Source organism: Nematolebias whitei, chromosome 8 (assembly GCF_014905685.2).
Source record: "Nematolebias whitei isolate Nwh7 chromosome 8, NemWhi1, whole genome shotgun sequence".
Classification (NCBI taxonomy): domain Eukaryota; kingdom Metazoa; phylum Chordata; class Actinopteri; order Cyprinodontiformes; family Rivulidae; genus Nematolebias; species Nematolebias whitei.
In genome coordinates, this window is record NC_056505.1 from 31,525,283 (window position 1) to 31,542,231 (window position 16,949).

At 42.3% G+C, this 16,949-nt stretch overlaps 2 protein-coding genes across 2 annotated transcripts in view; both read left to right on the forward strand.

The window, feature by feature from the left end:
* The window catches only part of LOC119414070 (neuronal calcium sensor 1), a 14,618-nt gene extending 10,909 nt beyond the window's left edge, over positions 1 to 3,709 (forward strand). Inside the window, exons 6-10 of the mRNA XM_037681189.1 lie at positions 1,747 to 1,825; positions 2,161 to 2,249; positions 2,324 to 2,401; positions 2,929 to 3,036; positions 3,503 to 3,709. Coding sequence (XP_037537117.1) covers positions 1,747 to 1,825; positions 2,161 to 2,249; positions 2,324 to 2,401; positions 2,929 to 3,027 — 345 coding nt within the window. The 3' untranslated portion in view covers positions 3,028 to 3,036; positions 3,503 to 3,709. The remainder of the gene's footprint in view (positions 1 to 1,746; positions 1,826 to 2,160; positions 2,250 to 2,323; positions 2,402 to 2,928; positions 3,037 to 3,502) is intronic.
* A 2,199-nt stretch (positions 3,710 to 5,908) lies between these two features.
* hmcn2 (hemicentin 2) overlaps positions 5,909 to 16,949 on the forward strand; it is a 53,486-nt gene continuing 42,445 nt past the window's right edge. Inside the window, exons 1-9 of the mRNA XM_037680703.1 lie at positions 5,909 to 6,179; positions 8,731 to 8,801; positions 9,193 to 9,351; positions 10,237 to 10,359; positions 15,117 to 15,288; positions 15,387 to 15,493; positions 15,575 to 15,695; positions 15,794 to 16,057; positions 16,174 to 16,318. Coding sequence (XP_037536631.1) covers positions 5,909 to 6,179; positions 8,731 to 8,801; positions 9,193 to 9,351; positions 10,237 to 10,359; positions 15,117 to 15,288; positions 15,387 to 15,493; positions 15,575 to 15,695; positions 15,794 to 16,057; positions 16,174 to 16,318 — 1,433 coding nt within the window. The remainder of the gene's footprint in view (positions 6,180 to 8,730; positions 8,802 to 9,192; positions 9,352 to 10,236; positions 10,360 to 15,116; positions 15,289 to 15,386; positions 15,494 to 15,574; positions 15,696 to 15,793; positions 16,058 to 16,173; positions 16,319 to 16,949) is intronic.

The window sequence follows — 16,949 nt, forward strand, 5'->3', positions numbered from 1 at the left end:
ACAGTAGTTAACGTTCAAAATAAACCAAACAAGGTTCAATGTTCTTTATTGTCATTCAGTGGAACAAAATTGTGTACACAGGGTCCCACTTACACCCAAAAATAGCAAAAAAATGAAGTATAAAAAGAAACAGTACACAAGGATCCAAGATATATGCTAAATGAGCTAAGATATACGCTAAACACTAATAATGTAAAATAATAGGATGTAGTAAACAGCAGCCCGAACACGAGTCTGTAGTGAGCAGATGGGCATGAAAACAAACCAACATGTTAACAACAAGACTATTTCTGTCAGTCATTTTAGTTTATGCTTTCACTTTTGTAAATAAATTATTCTGAAAATAGAATAGGAAGTATTTGTCATAAGTTGATCGAAAATTGTAAATAGGAACCCAACCCAATAAAAAATATGTTCCAAACAAATGAGAATTATCAACACAGTATTCATTAACATTTTTAAATCAACAGTATTTTCAGTATTTGTAAAAATATATTTTGTGTACTTTGCTTAACTTTGTGACATTTTGGGATCAATGAAGTTTGAGAACAAAATCCGTCAAATATCATTTCCTAACATCCTACTACTGATTCTTTCAACATTACAGATATTTTAGTTTACAGGATTGCTCACTTTTTAATCAAGTCTAATATAGATTATGTGCCTCTATAAAACTAACCATAAGCAGACTCTTATTTTTACCTTGTTTAATAGATGGAGGTTTTTTTTATTGACCCTTTTAGTAGAATCAAACTTTGTCTTTTTGTGTGGAGACATCCCCTAAGAATGTCAGCGCTTGATGACAAAGTGTGTTTTAACAAGGCCGACCCATGGTTGTACATTAGTGTGAGGTAACCCCCCCCATGTCATCTGCACATGATTATTCAAATTGCTTGTAGGTGGACCGGCTATAAGTGAGCAGCTCCTGGGTTGTTGGTGAGCCCCTGGAGAAAACTCTCCCATACTGGAGCCCCCTGTTTTGCTGACTCCAGATAAGTGGCTTTGTGTCAGAGATATCAGATGACCCCCCCACTTCCAACATCAGACACTTATCTGTAACTCTCATTAGCGTTAGGCGCTCCATAGTTAGAGAATGCATTGATCTTAACAGTTTTTGTGGCTTATGTAATCGGTATTACTCGACCTCAGCATTTTGTGACGGGCAGATGTCTAGTATAGATAAAGTTAGCTGACCTCTGGACTCCAGAGTGCACTTCCCCCACCCCCACATGAAAAGCAGAAACTTGTGGAGGTCACACTGTCCTCAGCTGTTTTAACCAAATATTTTGTCTTAGTATTTTATCTGAGAAATACCAAAGAGCACAATACTGAGAAGTTAAATAAAAAAAATGGGTGTTTTTCTGTTGTACTAAAGTTCAAATGAAAATGAATATAGAAGGATGGTTTTCGTCTTGTCAGACAGAATGATCTGGACGTTTGGAAGCTGCATAACAGCTCTGCCACCAGTACACACTGCTTGTGTTGGTGAAGTGTAGGTTTGGGAGAATCCGTCTCACTAATGACCAGCGGTGACACATTTCAGCCTCCAGAGAGGGCCAGGTGTGGGGCAAAAATAGCAGCTCACTTGGAGCAAACGTCTGGCCCCATTTTCAGCACAAAGGACACCAAGAAGGAAACACAAGGAGCTTTGTAAAATACAGTTACAGCTAAAAATAAACGAGGTGTTCGTCTTGTTCCAGGATGATTTCCCATCACTCTCTGCTCGTGTGTTTTGTCGTTGTCTAGGATGGACGCATAGAGTTTTCTGAGTTCATCCAGGCCCTGTCAGTGACGTCTCGGGGGACTCTGGATGAGAAGCTCAGATGTAAGAAGATGGAAATGTACTCTTAAAAAAAGTTTTTAGGTTTTTTATTCAGGTTTGATTATCATGTGATATATGTGGAAGAGTGCAGGCGTTCTCCAAATAACAGAAAATTAAAGATTGTTACTCAGATACAGCTGTTTTTCACAAGACGGGCTTGTCTTTAAACTCTTAAAACTATAGATTTTTGGGAAAAAGTGGCTTTAATAAAAACATCAGTACTTACCCAAAATCTTCACTCTTATATTTTTAAGTCATAATATCTAAATATTTAAAGTCATGCGAGCCTTCTCTGTGTTGCTGTAAAACTTCTATATTTTAATATTTTCTTTCCTTAGGGGCTTTTAAGCTGTATGATCTGGACAATGACGGCTACATAACCCGTGACGAAATGCTGAACATCGTGGATGCGATATATCAGATGGTGGTACGTTTTTCTCTTCGTCCTGTTTGTCACCCTGAATTGCTTGAATGGCCTCGCTTGTAATCATGATATTTTAGGGGAACACTGTGGAGCTGCCAGAGGAAGAAAACACACCAGAGAAGCGAGTGGACCGTATCTTTGCTATGATGGACAAGGTTAGTGTTCTGATATCAAAGACAGTAATGTTACACAGGATGTATTATTAATCATAAAACTGTAGCTGGTATCAGGAATGCAGCACTAGTTATTAGATTCTCATTCATAGGACTGAGTCTTCCTTTGTTGCCACCCGTGAGGCGTTAAAATAGAAACTGTTAAGTTTGGAGCTGTTGTCTGGAGCAGTATTAGTGTCATTAATTCTGCCTACACATCATTTATAGCCACTAGCCCCTCCACTCCATCAGCACTCAGAATCTGCTCAGCGTTGGTGAAAGATGATAGTGTGCAGGCTGGACTGGTGTGTTTATTAGCTCACCACTGCCAGGATCTGCTCACAGCTCGGACTGTGCAGCACTCTGTGATTTGTACAGGAGAGTGGCTATTGTCCAAGTTCACTGAACTCAAGATCAGTTTGTCAGCCCAAAACAGGGCCTGCAGGAGTCTGAGTGACTCCTTTGCCCCCTGCTGGTATTTCTCAGTGAAACTTCACAGGGCTTCAGTTTCATTTTGTTTCACGTTGCAGAACGCAGACGGGAAGCTGACTCTGCAGGAGTTTCAGGAAGGTTCAAAGGCAGACCCCTCTATTGTTCAAGCGCTGTCGCTCTATGATGGACTTGTGTAGGAATGTAAGGTGAGTGAGGGGCGTGATGGCATGCATGTGCACTGCTCATCTTGGGAATGTTCTTCAGTCCCAGGTCATGCTTCATATTTGTTAATACTGTGTAATTTATATTTCAGCAGAGCAAAGAATAAAAAGAAAATCTTTTGGCTGAAATTAAAGCGTGGAAGCCACTTTGCGCTTTCAGTTTGTTTCTTTGAATTATTCAAATGTGCCACTTGTTTACTGGCAGTATAATAGTCTGGCAGTGCTGGGTGGAGTGAGACAGTCCTCACATCTCACTGCCTAATGTAATGCACTGGCTGCTGCCAATTGTTGCTGACATCCTGCGCCGTGTTCTGTCAACTGTGAAGCGAGCTTGTGAAAACATACTGTATGTATTCATATTAAAGCTCTGTTCAGTTATCTTGCCTGCTATGAACACGGCCGGCATCATGACACTACTGTCCATACCGTAACCCATCTGTTAACTCCTCAGATGGGTCCAGTTCAGCGTCCTCCTGCCCGTTACACGCCAACACAGCACCATCACATCTGTAAAGGGAGGAGACATCGTTTGTCCCGATCACGTAGAAGAGGTCTTCATACATCAGCACCACAAGTGTCAAGCTGTTCATCTACATTTCCAGTAAGGATAGTAAAAAAAAAAAAAACCCATCTCTGACGTTACAGTAAATTTAAACATGCCAGTGCACCTCCCATCATCCATCAGTGCTTCGACAGCTGTGTTGCACCGTGCACTCTTCTGAGTGTTGTGGACAACGTCTCTGCAAGTGACATGGACGATCTGAGGAAGTGAATCCTGCTCTGTGCTTCTTGTCCTCGTGCATGGGGTGTGCGTGAGGCGCTCAGAGGAGCCGTGCTGCTGCTTCACCACCACACCAAGACTTTAGAGCTCAGTCTGGATCCATGTGGGACTGAGTGATGGCGTGAACACACCTTCAAGTTCCAAAGCAGTATATTGTACATTACATACTGTAAATATGGTAATTTATTTTCTGCTTTGCTGCGTTTATGAGAATTTCCTCATAAATCTGGAATGAAGTTTTATTTTTATCGAACGTGCTGAAATGTTTTTCACTGTATTTTTCAATATTATTGTTGGATAGTTTCTTTTGTCACACCCTGACTTGTTTTAACTCTTCAAATCATGGCTTGTTTAAAAAAGGATGTTTAAGTAGCAGCTTTTTATACATTATTTTATTACGTTAGCCATTCTGGGCACCCTGTTGTGTTTTGTTCTCCCTGTTAGCATGAGTGTTGGCCGTCACACATATCCTGAATGACACAACAAAACAACACAGCGAATTCTCTCAGCTTTACATGAGAATGGAGCTTTAGTGTTTCTTTTCAGAGCATCGCGCCCCTCCTTCACAAACACAAAGCCCTGGTCATGGAGCTCCAAACAAGACATCAGCTGTGGCTGTAAAGTTTTTGCGAGCGCTGTTGTTGCAATTGTCTCCTTGATATTTGTCCAGTGTGAGACCAGAGCATGTAATGATGCCTTTATTTCATACTTAGATTATTTATTTCTGTGCACTTTGATGTTTCACTGATAGTTTATGCCTTATGCAAGTTATAATTTACTCGTTTATTAATGTCATTTATCAGTTTAGTACAAGAGCACAGAATAAAATGCATTTAAGTGGCTGATAATTATGTTATCATGTTTTAGTTTCTCATATTTCTTTTTTGAATTACAAAATTTTGAATAATTTGAAGAAGCTTAAGGATTTTCACTCAAATGTTTATTTGTAGAATTTTAAATTGCCCCTGATGAACATCTCACCTTGAGTACATAGTCCAAGGTTGCACAGGTAGTAGTGGAAACGGGAACTGTTTCAGGTCCTTGAATGCACCGTGGTGCATCAAGGTTTAGACTGTTATTCGGTGCAACACAGAGTCTTAACTCAGTCTGGATGAACAGTGAACTGTTTAAAAGTGGGATGTGAGTTTGCAGAGCTTACAGCATTTCCTCAAAGTTTCTGTATTATTTTTATTTTCTTGCCATCGAGCGCAGATGGAAGTGAAAATGGAGATGAACTGTGACTGGAGACTGTTGTGTTCTTTGAAATCCATGATTCTTTTTGTATTTGCAGCATGTTATAAAAAAAAGTGCAGTAAAACACAAGTGTACTTCTAAGTCAACCAGCTTCTTGTCTACAATTTTTCTACTCAACCAGCTTTTAGAAACAAATGATAAGGTCTTGTAAATACGCTCATCTGTTAAGTCTTATAGAAGTTACGTCATTTTATAAACAGCTTTTTGACATGTTTGATGTGCAACATTTCTGCCCATGAGCAACGAGCACGAGGTGGTTCTCAGCCTGAGCTCCTGGGTAAAATTAGACAGGTGTCATGCTGAATATAAACCAGGGTTATTTTTAAAGAGGAGCCTGTCACTAAGACAATATTCCCCGCGCGTCCATGACTCCAGATCCACTTAATGTGCGCAAAGCTGTTTAAAACAGTCGCAGCCAGATTTACAAGGAACATTCAACAGAATGGAGGGAGATGCTGGATCAACCCTCGTAGTCACAGTGTCGAGTTTCACACTCTCACGCGCACAGGAAAAAAAGCAGGTTGGGAACCTTTTAATACCCATCTCCGCCCCCGTTTGAAGCGTCAGAGCAGCCGCCCTCCTGGGGGTCTCCAGCGCGCAGCCAGCTCCTCCAAACTTTTACGCACGGATCCTCTTCAGTTTCTTGCGGGATTTTGCTGCTTCAGCCGAGCCGCGTTGTTCCAAAAGTAACTTTTTCACACACCTGAAGAAGCCACAGACTCGTTTTAAGTGGATTTTAAATTTAAAACTTATTTTTTTTGTTTGGTTTATGTGACTCATTTTATTCCGGCGCACAGATGCAGTAAAAGTAAAGGGGGGGAAATGACCGGTGCCTTTTTGAAGCGCCTTGTCTTGGCGCTCCTGATGAGCGCGCACGGGCTCCTGGCAGACCCCACGGTGCCCCCACGGACCGAGGAGGGGGATGAACCCGCTGACAGCGCCTCCACGCTGGCTTTTGTGTTCGATGTAACCGGCTCCATGTACGACGACCTGAAACAGGTGATCGAGGGAGCCTCGCGGATCCTGGAGAAGACCCTCAGCAGGAGGACCAGACCTATCAAGAACTTTGTCCTGGTTCCCTTCCACGACCCAGGTACTGTCCACCCCGACAAGATAGAGAGGAGCGTGCACCTTTGTGGTTCTGTGAATGAATTTATGTGAAAGTCTTCTAACAAAAGTTATAGACGTTTGGATATTCAGGTCACACTGTTGCTCATAGTTTCTGTTTTTACATCCCCCCCCCCCCCCCCATTAGACATGTTCTGTCACTATCAGTTACTTTTTTTTTCTTGAGAAAAGTCACAGAAAAAGTGACACACATGAAAAGTGTTGCACATGTGGTGCTGCTTTGCAGTTCTCACTGATGTCTAGTTTTCATGGAGCAGTGCAATAACCCCCCCCCCCCCCCCCCCCCCCCCCCACCCACACACACACACACAGACTCCAGAAAAAAGAAGAGAATTTCTCTTCTGGAGTTTGGTAGTTCCAGGTAAACTTCTGTCCAGTTTATAAACGCTTCAGTCAGAAAATAAGAGCGCTCCAGTTCTGTTTGTGCACTGATGAGAAGCACATGTGTAATTTGCCCCAATCACCCCCCCATCCCACCTTCCTTCCAAACTTACCCCACACCACTCCTTCACCCTCCGGAAAACCCTCAGAGCCCCCCAGTTCAGATAGCCTGGAGGGGAGCAGGTAGTGGTGGGGGCCACCACACATGCTGTTTAATGTGCCCTGCACCCTCAGGACATTGTAAACTTCCAGGATTGCAAAGAAGCTCCCGTGGCTGGCAAACAAAGACGTGACAGTGCTGTCAGTGTTTTACAGGCACCAAGGAGGAGGAGGAGGAGGCAGGGACTTGAAAGGCAGCTAAATTAAATCATGAATGAGCATCAGCTCAACATGTCTGCAAGCTCTTCATCATTGGCCTCACACAGACAGGTCACAGGGTGTTCGACAGCTGGGATAACATCACAGAGACATTGAAATCACAAGACTCCACTCCATCTGATGAGGCCTTTTCTGTAACAACTTTAACAATAAGACTGTTTGTTACAATTATGTGTGTTTTTACAAGAACAGTAGATTCATTGCTGATGTTTCAGGCTGCACTGAATGACCATCAGAGAACATGGTGTTCATCAGATGACCAGCTCTCAGCCATCACACTTCACTCTGCTTCGCCTTAAGACCTGAGGAAGTCGCCCACACTTAAAAAACACTGAGCGCCACAGCAGAAAGGCATAACTCTGTCTTCCTCCACGCATTGGCCACATTTCACTGATTTGTTTTAAACAAATCCCCAACACGAACGTTTTGTCTGCTCATTTATCTTTTCTTCTGCTGCGTGCAAATTAGAGCCACATTTTGCACGGAGGCAGCAGGACGTCACTCAGGTTTAGGTTCAGAATTGGGCTGTTTCTTATCAGGGGCTTAGATTTTGTAGACATTTGTTTAGAGGCCCCACTGAGCTGAGAAAAATAAATCTTTGTTGTCACTGGTACATGCGTGGATGCAGTCTGCCGAGAGGAAACAACTACACTTGATTTTTCTTGAATTTTTAAGACAAAGTAAAGCAGTTGTTTGGGTGGAAGGAAAGTTTAGCAGGAAACTATTACTGTATTTTTCGGACTATAAGGCGCATTTAACATCTTTTGATTTTCTCAAAAATCGACAGTGGCTCCCACAGACTCGTGCTCGGGCGTACCGTGAGCCGCGCAGACACAGCGCACATAGTCCACAGATGTTTGAGACTTCATACTTGAGCGTACACCCTGATGGACTGCAGCTCAGCTCTGCAGGCAAGGGGCGTTTACCTTCGGGACAAATTGAGGTCACCGATTGGTCATTTGCTGATACGTCTACTGGATTGATTGACAGGTCGCAAAAATAAAAAAAAATAAAAGGAGAGCTGGCAGCCCAGGAGCAGTGGTGCTGTGTTTATATGTTGTTAATAAAAAGTTATAAAAAAACAAAACAGGGAGCGCTGGCCCTGCAGCCCACACAACAGACTGGTCCATCAAGAAATCTCCAGACCCTCCCGCAGCCACGCTGGACCTGATTTCAATTCTCTCATGAGAAATTCCTTAATTTCTTACAATTTCAGTCATGGCGTCAACAGACGAGGAGGAAGAGATCGCTTCCTCTTGGAAAAAAAACTAAAGAAAATGCCATTAAACCAGATCAGGGATGAAGAAGGGATTTTAATACATTGGTGTTGTGTACAAAACAGTCCATCACCGGGCAGTTTATTGTGCAACATCGAGTACGAGTACACGTACGTGGTCGTAAAAATTGATCTTTGCGCAGACATGCCTTGCAGGCATCCGTTTCAAGTCTAATCCAGTACGCGCGGACCTCCGGGGACTGAAGTACGCCTGATTCTGTGGGAGCTTTTATAATCTGGTGTACCTTATGTATTAATTCTGGTTGTGCTTACTGGCCTCAAACCTTTTTTATGTGGTACACGGTGCCCAAAAATCTGTCAAAATGAACTTGTTTCGCTTAATGCGCCTTATAATCCGGTGCGCCTTACGTATGGAAAATATGGTACCTTAGAGAGGATCTCAACTGATTACTTTTACTATAAGGGAGGGGAGAACTTTTCTGGTGACATGTTTGTGATGTAGACTTTTATCACCTCATAGATATCGGACCTGTATCCATCACCACCGATCCAAAGAAGTTCCAGCAGGATCTTCGAGAACTGTTTGTCCAGGTGGGAAAGAAAACACGCAAACTTACAGTACCTGTAACTAGAACTGCTGTGTGCAGCCTCGGGGATGAACTGGGTGATTCAAATGTTCTAATGAAGTAATGAAGTGGAACAGTTGCACAACTTCAGAAGAAGTCCAGTTTATTTAATGTATTCACTTCTAGCTTATTAGTTTTTATCCCTATCTTCTCCAGAGGCTCATTAATGTTTCTTTAGACCATATTTTAAATATTGACGTGTAACAGGAGCAAACAAGTCCCTCCAATAATGATGGACTCCCATACAAACTCTCAACACAAAGTGCAACACAAACCTAAAAACAAGTTTTTAAAAAAAGCAATAATTAGAGTTGACTCCATTCCACAGTATGTGACAGTGTGTTTGTGTCCTACAGGGTGGGGGCGACTGCCCTGAGATGAGTATAGGAGCTATAAAGACAGCCCTGGAGGTGTCTCTGCCTGGATCCTTCATCTACGTCTTCACTGATGCCAGGGCCAAAGACTACCGGCTGAAACAAGAGGTCCTGCGCCTGGTGCAGCTCCGTCAGTCACAGGTACACCCAAACTGGGATAAAGTTGTGACGATTACTAAATCTCATAAATAACTTCTGTAAAGACTAAATATCAGTGCTTAGCTAATGATTACATATTTTTACAGCATATTAATTAAGGATGAAATATTATCGGCATGGTATTGGTATTGGCCAATATTTGCGATAAAGTTAAATATCGGCCATTCCATCAAAATAACTCACAGATATAAAAGGTGCTAGAGTACATATACATATGTATGTATAAAAGGCACTGTTTTTGTATGGCAACCCCATGACAAGGATGGCTGCAGCGTCAGCACAACATTATGACGTCACGCACGCCTTTGAGTTTAGATTTGTGAAAATTTACGAATTTGCACTGTTCGAGTGTTGTCATTGTGTTAGAGAGATTAAATATCATGAATAAATTTGACATTAAACATAACCCAAGTTGAAGTGTTACATCATTTCCAGACCCCTTTTTGGCATCCGTATTTGGCAGCAGGCCAGATTGACAAAGACCATGCAGAATAATGTAGTATTTTAATTCCACAGTAGAGAAAGCTATGTAGTCTCTGTAAGTAGCTCTAACGTATCGGCCAAAAATCCAATATCGTGCATCCCTAATGTTAATGCTTGGAAAAAGCAAGCAAAACATGTGATTATGATTAGAACTGGGTTATCCAGTAAGGATGTTGATCAGTTCAGTAGATACTACCAGAAGTTTAAGAATACAATGACTATTTAAAGATCTGGATTACAGAGATGTTCCCCAACGGCGAGATAACAAAATAAAAAAAGTTCCCCCAACCCATACTGTTACATGAACCATGACAGTGAGCATTTGTGTCACTTTGAGTCAGTAAAAACATTTACCTGTCTACGTTTTGCCCTCTTTGTCCTAAGGTTGTGTTTGTGCTGACCGGGGACTGCGGGGACCGCTCCCAGCCTGGCTACAGAGCGTACGAGGAGATTGCTGCCACCTCCTCAGGTCAAATCTTTCACCTGGACAAGCAGCAGGTTAACGAGGTGAGAGCAGGAAACTGTGGCCTTCAACGCAATTAGTAACAATCAATCTTTGTTAGGACCGTGGCTTTTTAAGAATGTCTGCATTAAAGCTGTTTTAAAGCTTTATTGCCTAATCTCTAGTCGTATGTCAACGTTCAGCAGCTGCCCAGCTCTTTGAACATAAAGAGCTGATGCCCACAAAAGCTGGTGAAGGATGGAAGAAAAGCACTTTCTGGTTGCTGATTCTTCCAAACCTTATGTAAACAAGAAGGGACAGAAAACAGGAAAGGTGGGGTCTGCTCTTAAAGAACCACTCAAAGGCACTCTAAAGATAAATGAGAGTCCCTTTTTCAACAAAAGACGTTCGTGAGTGTTTAGCAGACCCTGGAGCCGCCATACGCCAACGATACGACTTTTAATTAGGACCTTTTTTTGTTGTTGCATGTTTTATTCGCAGAACTATTTTTAGCAACAAATTCTGAGCAGAGTTACTCACAGCTGTCCATCCTTTGTGTATATTACCTCAGACTGGAAAAGAACAGGAGAAAAACGAGCACAAAGCTTCTTTGACTGCAGATGCTATAATTTATTCAGCGTAATCAAAACGATTTCACCGCTGATATTAAGCCTCCTGTTCGTCCGATACGCTCTGTGATTCTTTTCTATCAGAGGCAGCGTGTAACAGAAGCCCTGTCTCTTGGGCCAAAGACAGCACGGCTCACTTCCCAGTCCGATAGAGACGAAGCCAGTTTCCTTTTGATATCCTGCATGTCCATACAGGAGATGGCTGAGCAGCTCTGAGCACCATTGGCCCACTGAACCTCTGAACTCGCAGGGTTTCATGTGTGTGTGTGTGGCTCTGTTTCCTGTCATGTCATGCGTGCGTGTAGAGAAGTATACATGGGCTGGGGCAGCTCAGTTCATTATCACCCTGTAATCCTGCAGCTGTTTAAAGAAAGTCTGAATGTTGCTTTTGTGATGCAGAATTAGGAGACTTGCCCTCACACTACAACCACAGATGACTTTCTATTGGCTAAAGCATTTCGACATATCCTCAGTGTATTAACAACACATGGATACTCACATATCATGTCTTACATTAACCTGTGTTAAACCTTTCATGGGTGGAATAAGCTTTAGAAACTGATGCAAACTCTTCCACCCCTGAAATCCTCAGAATTCAAACAAATTGAACAATATTTGTCTTTAATAGCAGAATAAAAATGCGCAGCCAAATAAAGTATACAGTGTTTTTTTAATGTTCTCCCAGGGGGACGTGGAGAGACTCTCTAATCCCAGGATATGACCTGTAATTGTTTCCTTCTACCACCACAGATGCTTGGTGGCAACTTCTCACACAACAGCTCATTGTCATCTCAACGTAACACTCGTTTTACATTTGACTGGTTGGAGTGTGCATTAAAACAACATGCACTGTCATACATGGACAGATGTTTGTACTTTTTATAGTGATGCCACTCATAATTATTAAGAACATACAACACTGATTATAAAGGAGGACTTGGATTTTTTTTTAGATTCAGCATTATTCAATTAAATTCAGTTTATTTTTATAGCGCCAAGTCACAACAGAAATCATCTCAGGGCACTGAACAGAAACATTCATAAACATAAAAAGTAAGTTAATAACATTATTTATCTGAGGAGCAGACTGCTTTGAGTTTCACTCCATCACAGAACTCTTATCTTGAGCAAACATGAAGGAAACAGTGGAAAGGAAAAACTTTCTCGTGAGGAAGAAACTTTTAGCAGAACCAGGCTCAGGACAAGCGACCATCTGCTTCAACCAGCTGGGTTTGAGAGGAACAGATACACAATGGCAGGTCCAGGATGGAGGCCATCAGGTTTTCTCTAGGAGGAAAGACAAAAAGACAGAATCACATGTTAAGAAAGAACAATTATAAATACAAACTATTCATTTGTATGTATTTGTAACTGTTCATTTGATGAAATTATGTCAATTTGTTTTCCTGTAGTCTAAGGTTATAGAATTATAGATAAGTATAGATAAGGAATAGTTCAGGAAACCAAACCGACTAATTTATCAAAAAGGAAAGTCTTAAAACTGGACAATGTGTCAGCCTTACAGACAGAAACTGGAAGTTGGTTCCACAAGAGAGGAGCCTGATAAGTGAAAGATCTTCCTCCCATTCCGCTCTTGGAAACTCTAGGAACCAAAAGTAAACCTGCAGTCTAAGAGCAAAGTGCTCTGTTATATTATGAATAATAATATTGTATACATAAATATACATTATATAAATATACAGATAATACATAATATATTATGAAAGCCGTTGTGTTTGCTTTCACACAGGAGGATTACTTTTAAAGAGGTCCACAAAGAAGCTTCAGTTATCCAACTTACAGTTTACAAATATTCATGACTAATGATTTAAAAAGACAACTTTGGGTTTGATTAATCTGTTGTCTGTAAAGCTACAGCAACGAAGAAAAATAGCTGATTCTGGGAAGTTTGGTAAATACTTATTGACAACCCTAGATGCAGCTCTCTGCTCCACACACAGGGCTGTGGTAGCTCGGTGGTCTGTGGTTGTGTCAGGAAAGGCATCTGGTGTAAAAACAGTTGCCAAGTCTTTGTGCGAGTTAGTTTGCTGTGGTGACCTCTGGAGCAGGGAGCAGCTGAAAGAAAAAACATAATTAAATTTTAACAGCCCTTTAACAAATTAATTCCGGCTAATTATATAAAATCAAAACAATACGTTTTTTTTTTATTATTGTTAATAGCAATTAAATAATCATGTACCATTTGCAGACTAAAATCAGCTAAAATGGTTTCTGCTTTTTCTCTACAAAGGAGCACTACTTGTGTACAGCATCGCCCTTCTGCTTTCCTCATTAAGTGTATGAAGTAGTGAATTAAAGGGGGCGTTCGTGGTTCTCAAGCATAAACTAAAATTTAGGTTAAGATCCAACAACAGTGGTGTGCACGAGTTACCAGCACAGATGTATCTTCTTTGGTGGACTGCCTTCCTCCGGTGCAGGCCATTTCTGACAGCGAGTGCTTCTTTGTGTCAAACACCCGCGGAGACGGATCAGAGGTTCCATCTGGTGCGGTCCCCTTGATTTGTAGTGGGACGTTTTCTCAGCAAATGTCTGTGGTTATAGTGTTTAAACCTAGGTAAAGTCTAAACTGACCCCTGCCCACTGAGATGTCTAGATTTAGGTTGTTTAGCCACAACCTGGTGCCATAATTTTCCTTCCTTAGCTTGTGTCCCTGGATGAGTTAGCAGACTTTTGACATTTCTCCAGCTTCTGCTGCTCCCTCTGACCCATCTGTCACACTGCTATGAATAACAGAGGGGAGTCCTTCCTGTTAAAGGCCTGCTCATCTGAGACAGGCAGGATGAGGTTTCACAGGACTTCAGATCTTCGGCTGTTTGAAACAGGGAGTGGCTCAGAGCCCAGCATGCTCCTCCAGAGCCACGGAGGCCTGGACAGTGAGTCGTCCCATCTCTGCTTTTCACTTCCTTTTATCTGAGTTCTGAGAGCAGAGAAATGCCCACTCCTCTTTCCTCTCTTCCATAAAGAATAAACATTATCCTGGGGCAAATGTGGGACTTTTCGTAGCAGTTTCCTGCTCTGCTGGTGACGGCCGCACATGTGGCAGACATTACAGCTGTTTCCAGTTGTAAAACTGCTAAAGGGAACAGCTGCTGTCAGCACACAGTGGGATTGATCCACAAAAAGTGGAGGCCTGATAATTAAATTATAGGCTTTTCTTGTTTCGTTTTGCGTAAACTTCCTAAAACGTGTAGCCGTTGGCCTAAAGGTGCACAGATGTACATGTTATTTCTGCTTCACTGCAGATTCAGGCTCTTCATTAGAGTCAAAACTGAAAGTAGACTGCTGTTAAATGTGTAAGATGAAAGATATTTGGTCAGTCGTGGCCACTAAAACGAGACATTGAAATGTTAATGACTTCTGCTGCTTCTGGTTATATTTCTAAGGAAACAAAAAAGAAAGTGAAATTAATGCCAGAGTAAAGTTTCTACACAGTCAAGCAGCTGTCAAAACCGAACGTCTATATTGTCGTATAAATCTCCCAAGAGCCTCCGAGACTTAATATTCTAAGTAAAGACTGTTTTCCCCATTAAGTCCATTCAGCCTGTCTGTGGTTGTTTCAGCTTGTTGGTTAATCTTTGCTTAAGGTGTTGGAGTGAATAACGAGTGAGCCCTAATGTGACCTCAACTAGCTTCCTAAATTTAACCTGTACCTTGGAAAAAAAATGGGACACCAGCTGCCAGTTTCGTTTCATAATTATCTTTACTCAGAATGATATACATAAATATTCAGTTTAATACTTAAGTTTATTTCTAAAACATCACCAACCGTCCCGCCCCCACAGCCAGCAATCCTTTCATTCTGAAGAACAAGCTGTGTGATTCATGAAAGCTGTGCTGCAGGAGCGGGACGACTGCCTGACAACCTTCCACTGTGAGAGACGCTCTTCAGGGAATAGATGCTTGAGAGTGCAGAAAACTGTATGTTATCAGTTTGACAGCTGAGCTCTTTTGCTTGTTCTTTGTTTAGGTAAAATCTCTCCATGGAATACTTTTGCAATGAAAGAAAAGTCTAAAGACAAAAAGCAGAGAAGGGAAAGCATGGAAAGTTTTTTTTAGGGAAAGGCCAACCTTAAGAAGGGATCTTTCAAAGTTGAGGACAGATCCTCTCAGTTTGCCTCATGCACTTATTAACGTGTTTCCTTTCAATAGTAATGCTGTTTTTCTTCTGCCAGGTTTTAAAGTGGGTAGAAGAGACAGTTCAGGCCATGAAAGTCCACCTGCTGTCTTCCAACCATGACCGTGCCCAGGAAAATAAATGGGAAGTGCCCTTTGACCCCAGCCTGAGAGAGGTCACGGTGTCGCTCAGCGGTCCGGCGCCACAAATCGAGCTGAGCGATCCCCTTGGTTGTCACAGTTTTGCTCTTTCCATAATTTCTTACTCAGTGAAAGTATCGATAAAATACACATGACACTGAATAATTTGTTTATTGGTCTTTCCAAAGGTCGGGAAGTTGGTGTTGAGCAGGGCCTTACAGAGCTCTTGAACATTCCCAACTCTGCTCGTGTCGTCAACCTTAAGTTTCCCAGACCAGGAACTTGGAGACTCAAGGTACTTCCCTTCAGGAGAATCAATAAAACTTTATTTCTGATGACAGCTACATCATTGAACTCTGGTGCTTTGTTTGTAAAGGTAAGCTGCAGCGGGCGTCACACCCTGAGGGTCACGGGTGTCAGCAGTCTGGACTTCAGGGCTGGTTTTTCTACTGTACCTGTCTTGGAGTTTAACCACACCAGAGAGAGACCAATTAAAGGTGCAGACGGGTTTCGGTTAGCTGGCTGAATCTGATTTCACAGAGAATTTGTGCTGGAGATGACTTTAGGCCAATCTATTCTTTTCTTTTTTCCTCAGGACTTCCAGCTCATGTTGTATTAAAATGTACAGGCCTGAAGCCCCCAGGTTTTCTGAGCCACGTGGAGCTTGTGTCAGGTTCAGGTTGCTCCTTACGCACAATTCCTGTACCTCTGCCCTCTGACCTCGGCCTACAAGGGCTGTGGACTCTCCCGGAGTTTCGTTCACCTCCTCAGAGCTTCTTCATCAAGGTATCTGGCAATGATGAGATGGGTTTCCACTTCCAGAGGCTGTCCAGTGTTTCCTACAGCAATATCATTCCAGGCAAGGCAGCAACCACCCTCCCTGTGGACACATCACACCAAAGCCACTCTCCAGGGCTTCTTACACCTCATTAATCTTTTCTGTCAACTTTAACCTTTGTTTCCTCCCTTGTGCAGATCCCCCAGTTGTGAGAATGCCTGATGTGGTGAAAGGCTTTTACATGCAGCCGGTGGTGATTGGCTGCTCCGTACAGAGTGACATTCCCTACAGGCTGAGATTCACCAGAAGCGGGATCACGCTGGGAGAAGAGAAGCTCTTTCAGTGAGTCTTTGCTCTCCTTGCTCTGCTCTCTGGATCATTTGGCTTGCCTTCATTATGGCTTCCGTCGGGGGGAAGGGAAGTCTGAGATTGTCATCATCGTATGTTCCCATACAATGGCAGAATTAGTTATCTGCATTTAACCCATGACACATGAGATACACCCAGGTGGAGCAGTGGGCAGCTATGTAAGCACCCGGTGAGCAATTAGGGATTAGGTGTCTTGCTCAAACACACCATGACATGTGGGAGTGACTGGGAGTCTAACCGCGACATTCTGGTCCCAAGTCGGCTGCCCTACCTCTACACCAGGGGTTCTCAAACTTTTTGGGTTCAGGAACCCCCTCATAACCCTCATGTTTATTAAATAATTGTCTTCTATTTGTCGCTTTAATGCATTGGAACTATTTGTGTAACATAAATATGTAAGACCTGTTCTTTAATAGTGTTAATATTATTTTTATACTTTTTTCATTCATTCAACCTTTATTTAAACAGATACATCACATTGAGCCTCGAAGACTCATTTACAAGTGAGACCTGTTTGGACAGACAAAAACAGTGGTTAACTGGACACATGTACACATGGGGGAGTGGTGGCGCAGAGGTTAGAGAGGTGGGCTTGTGATCCGAA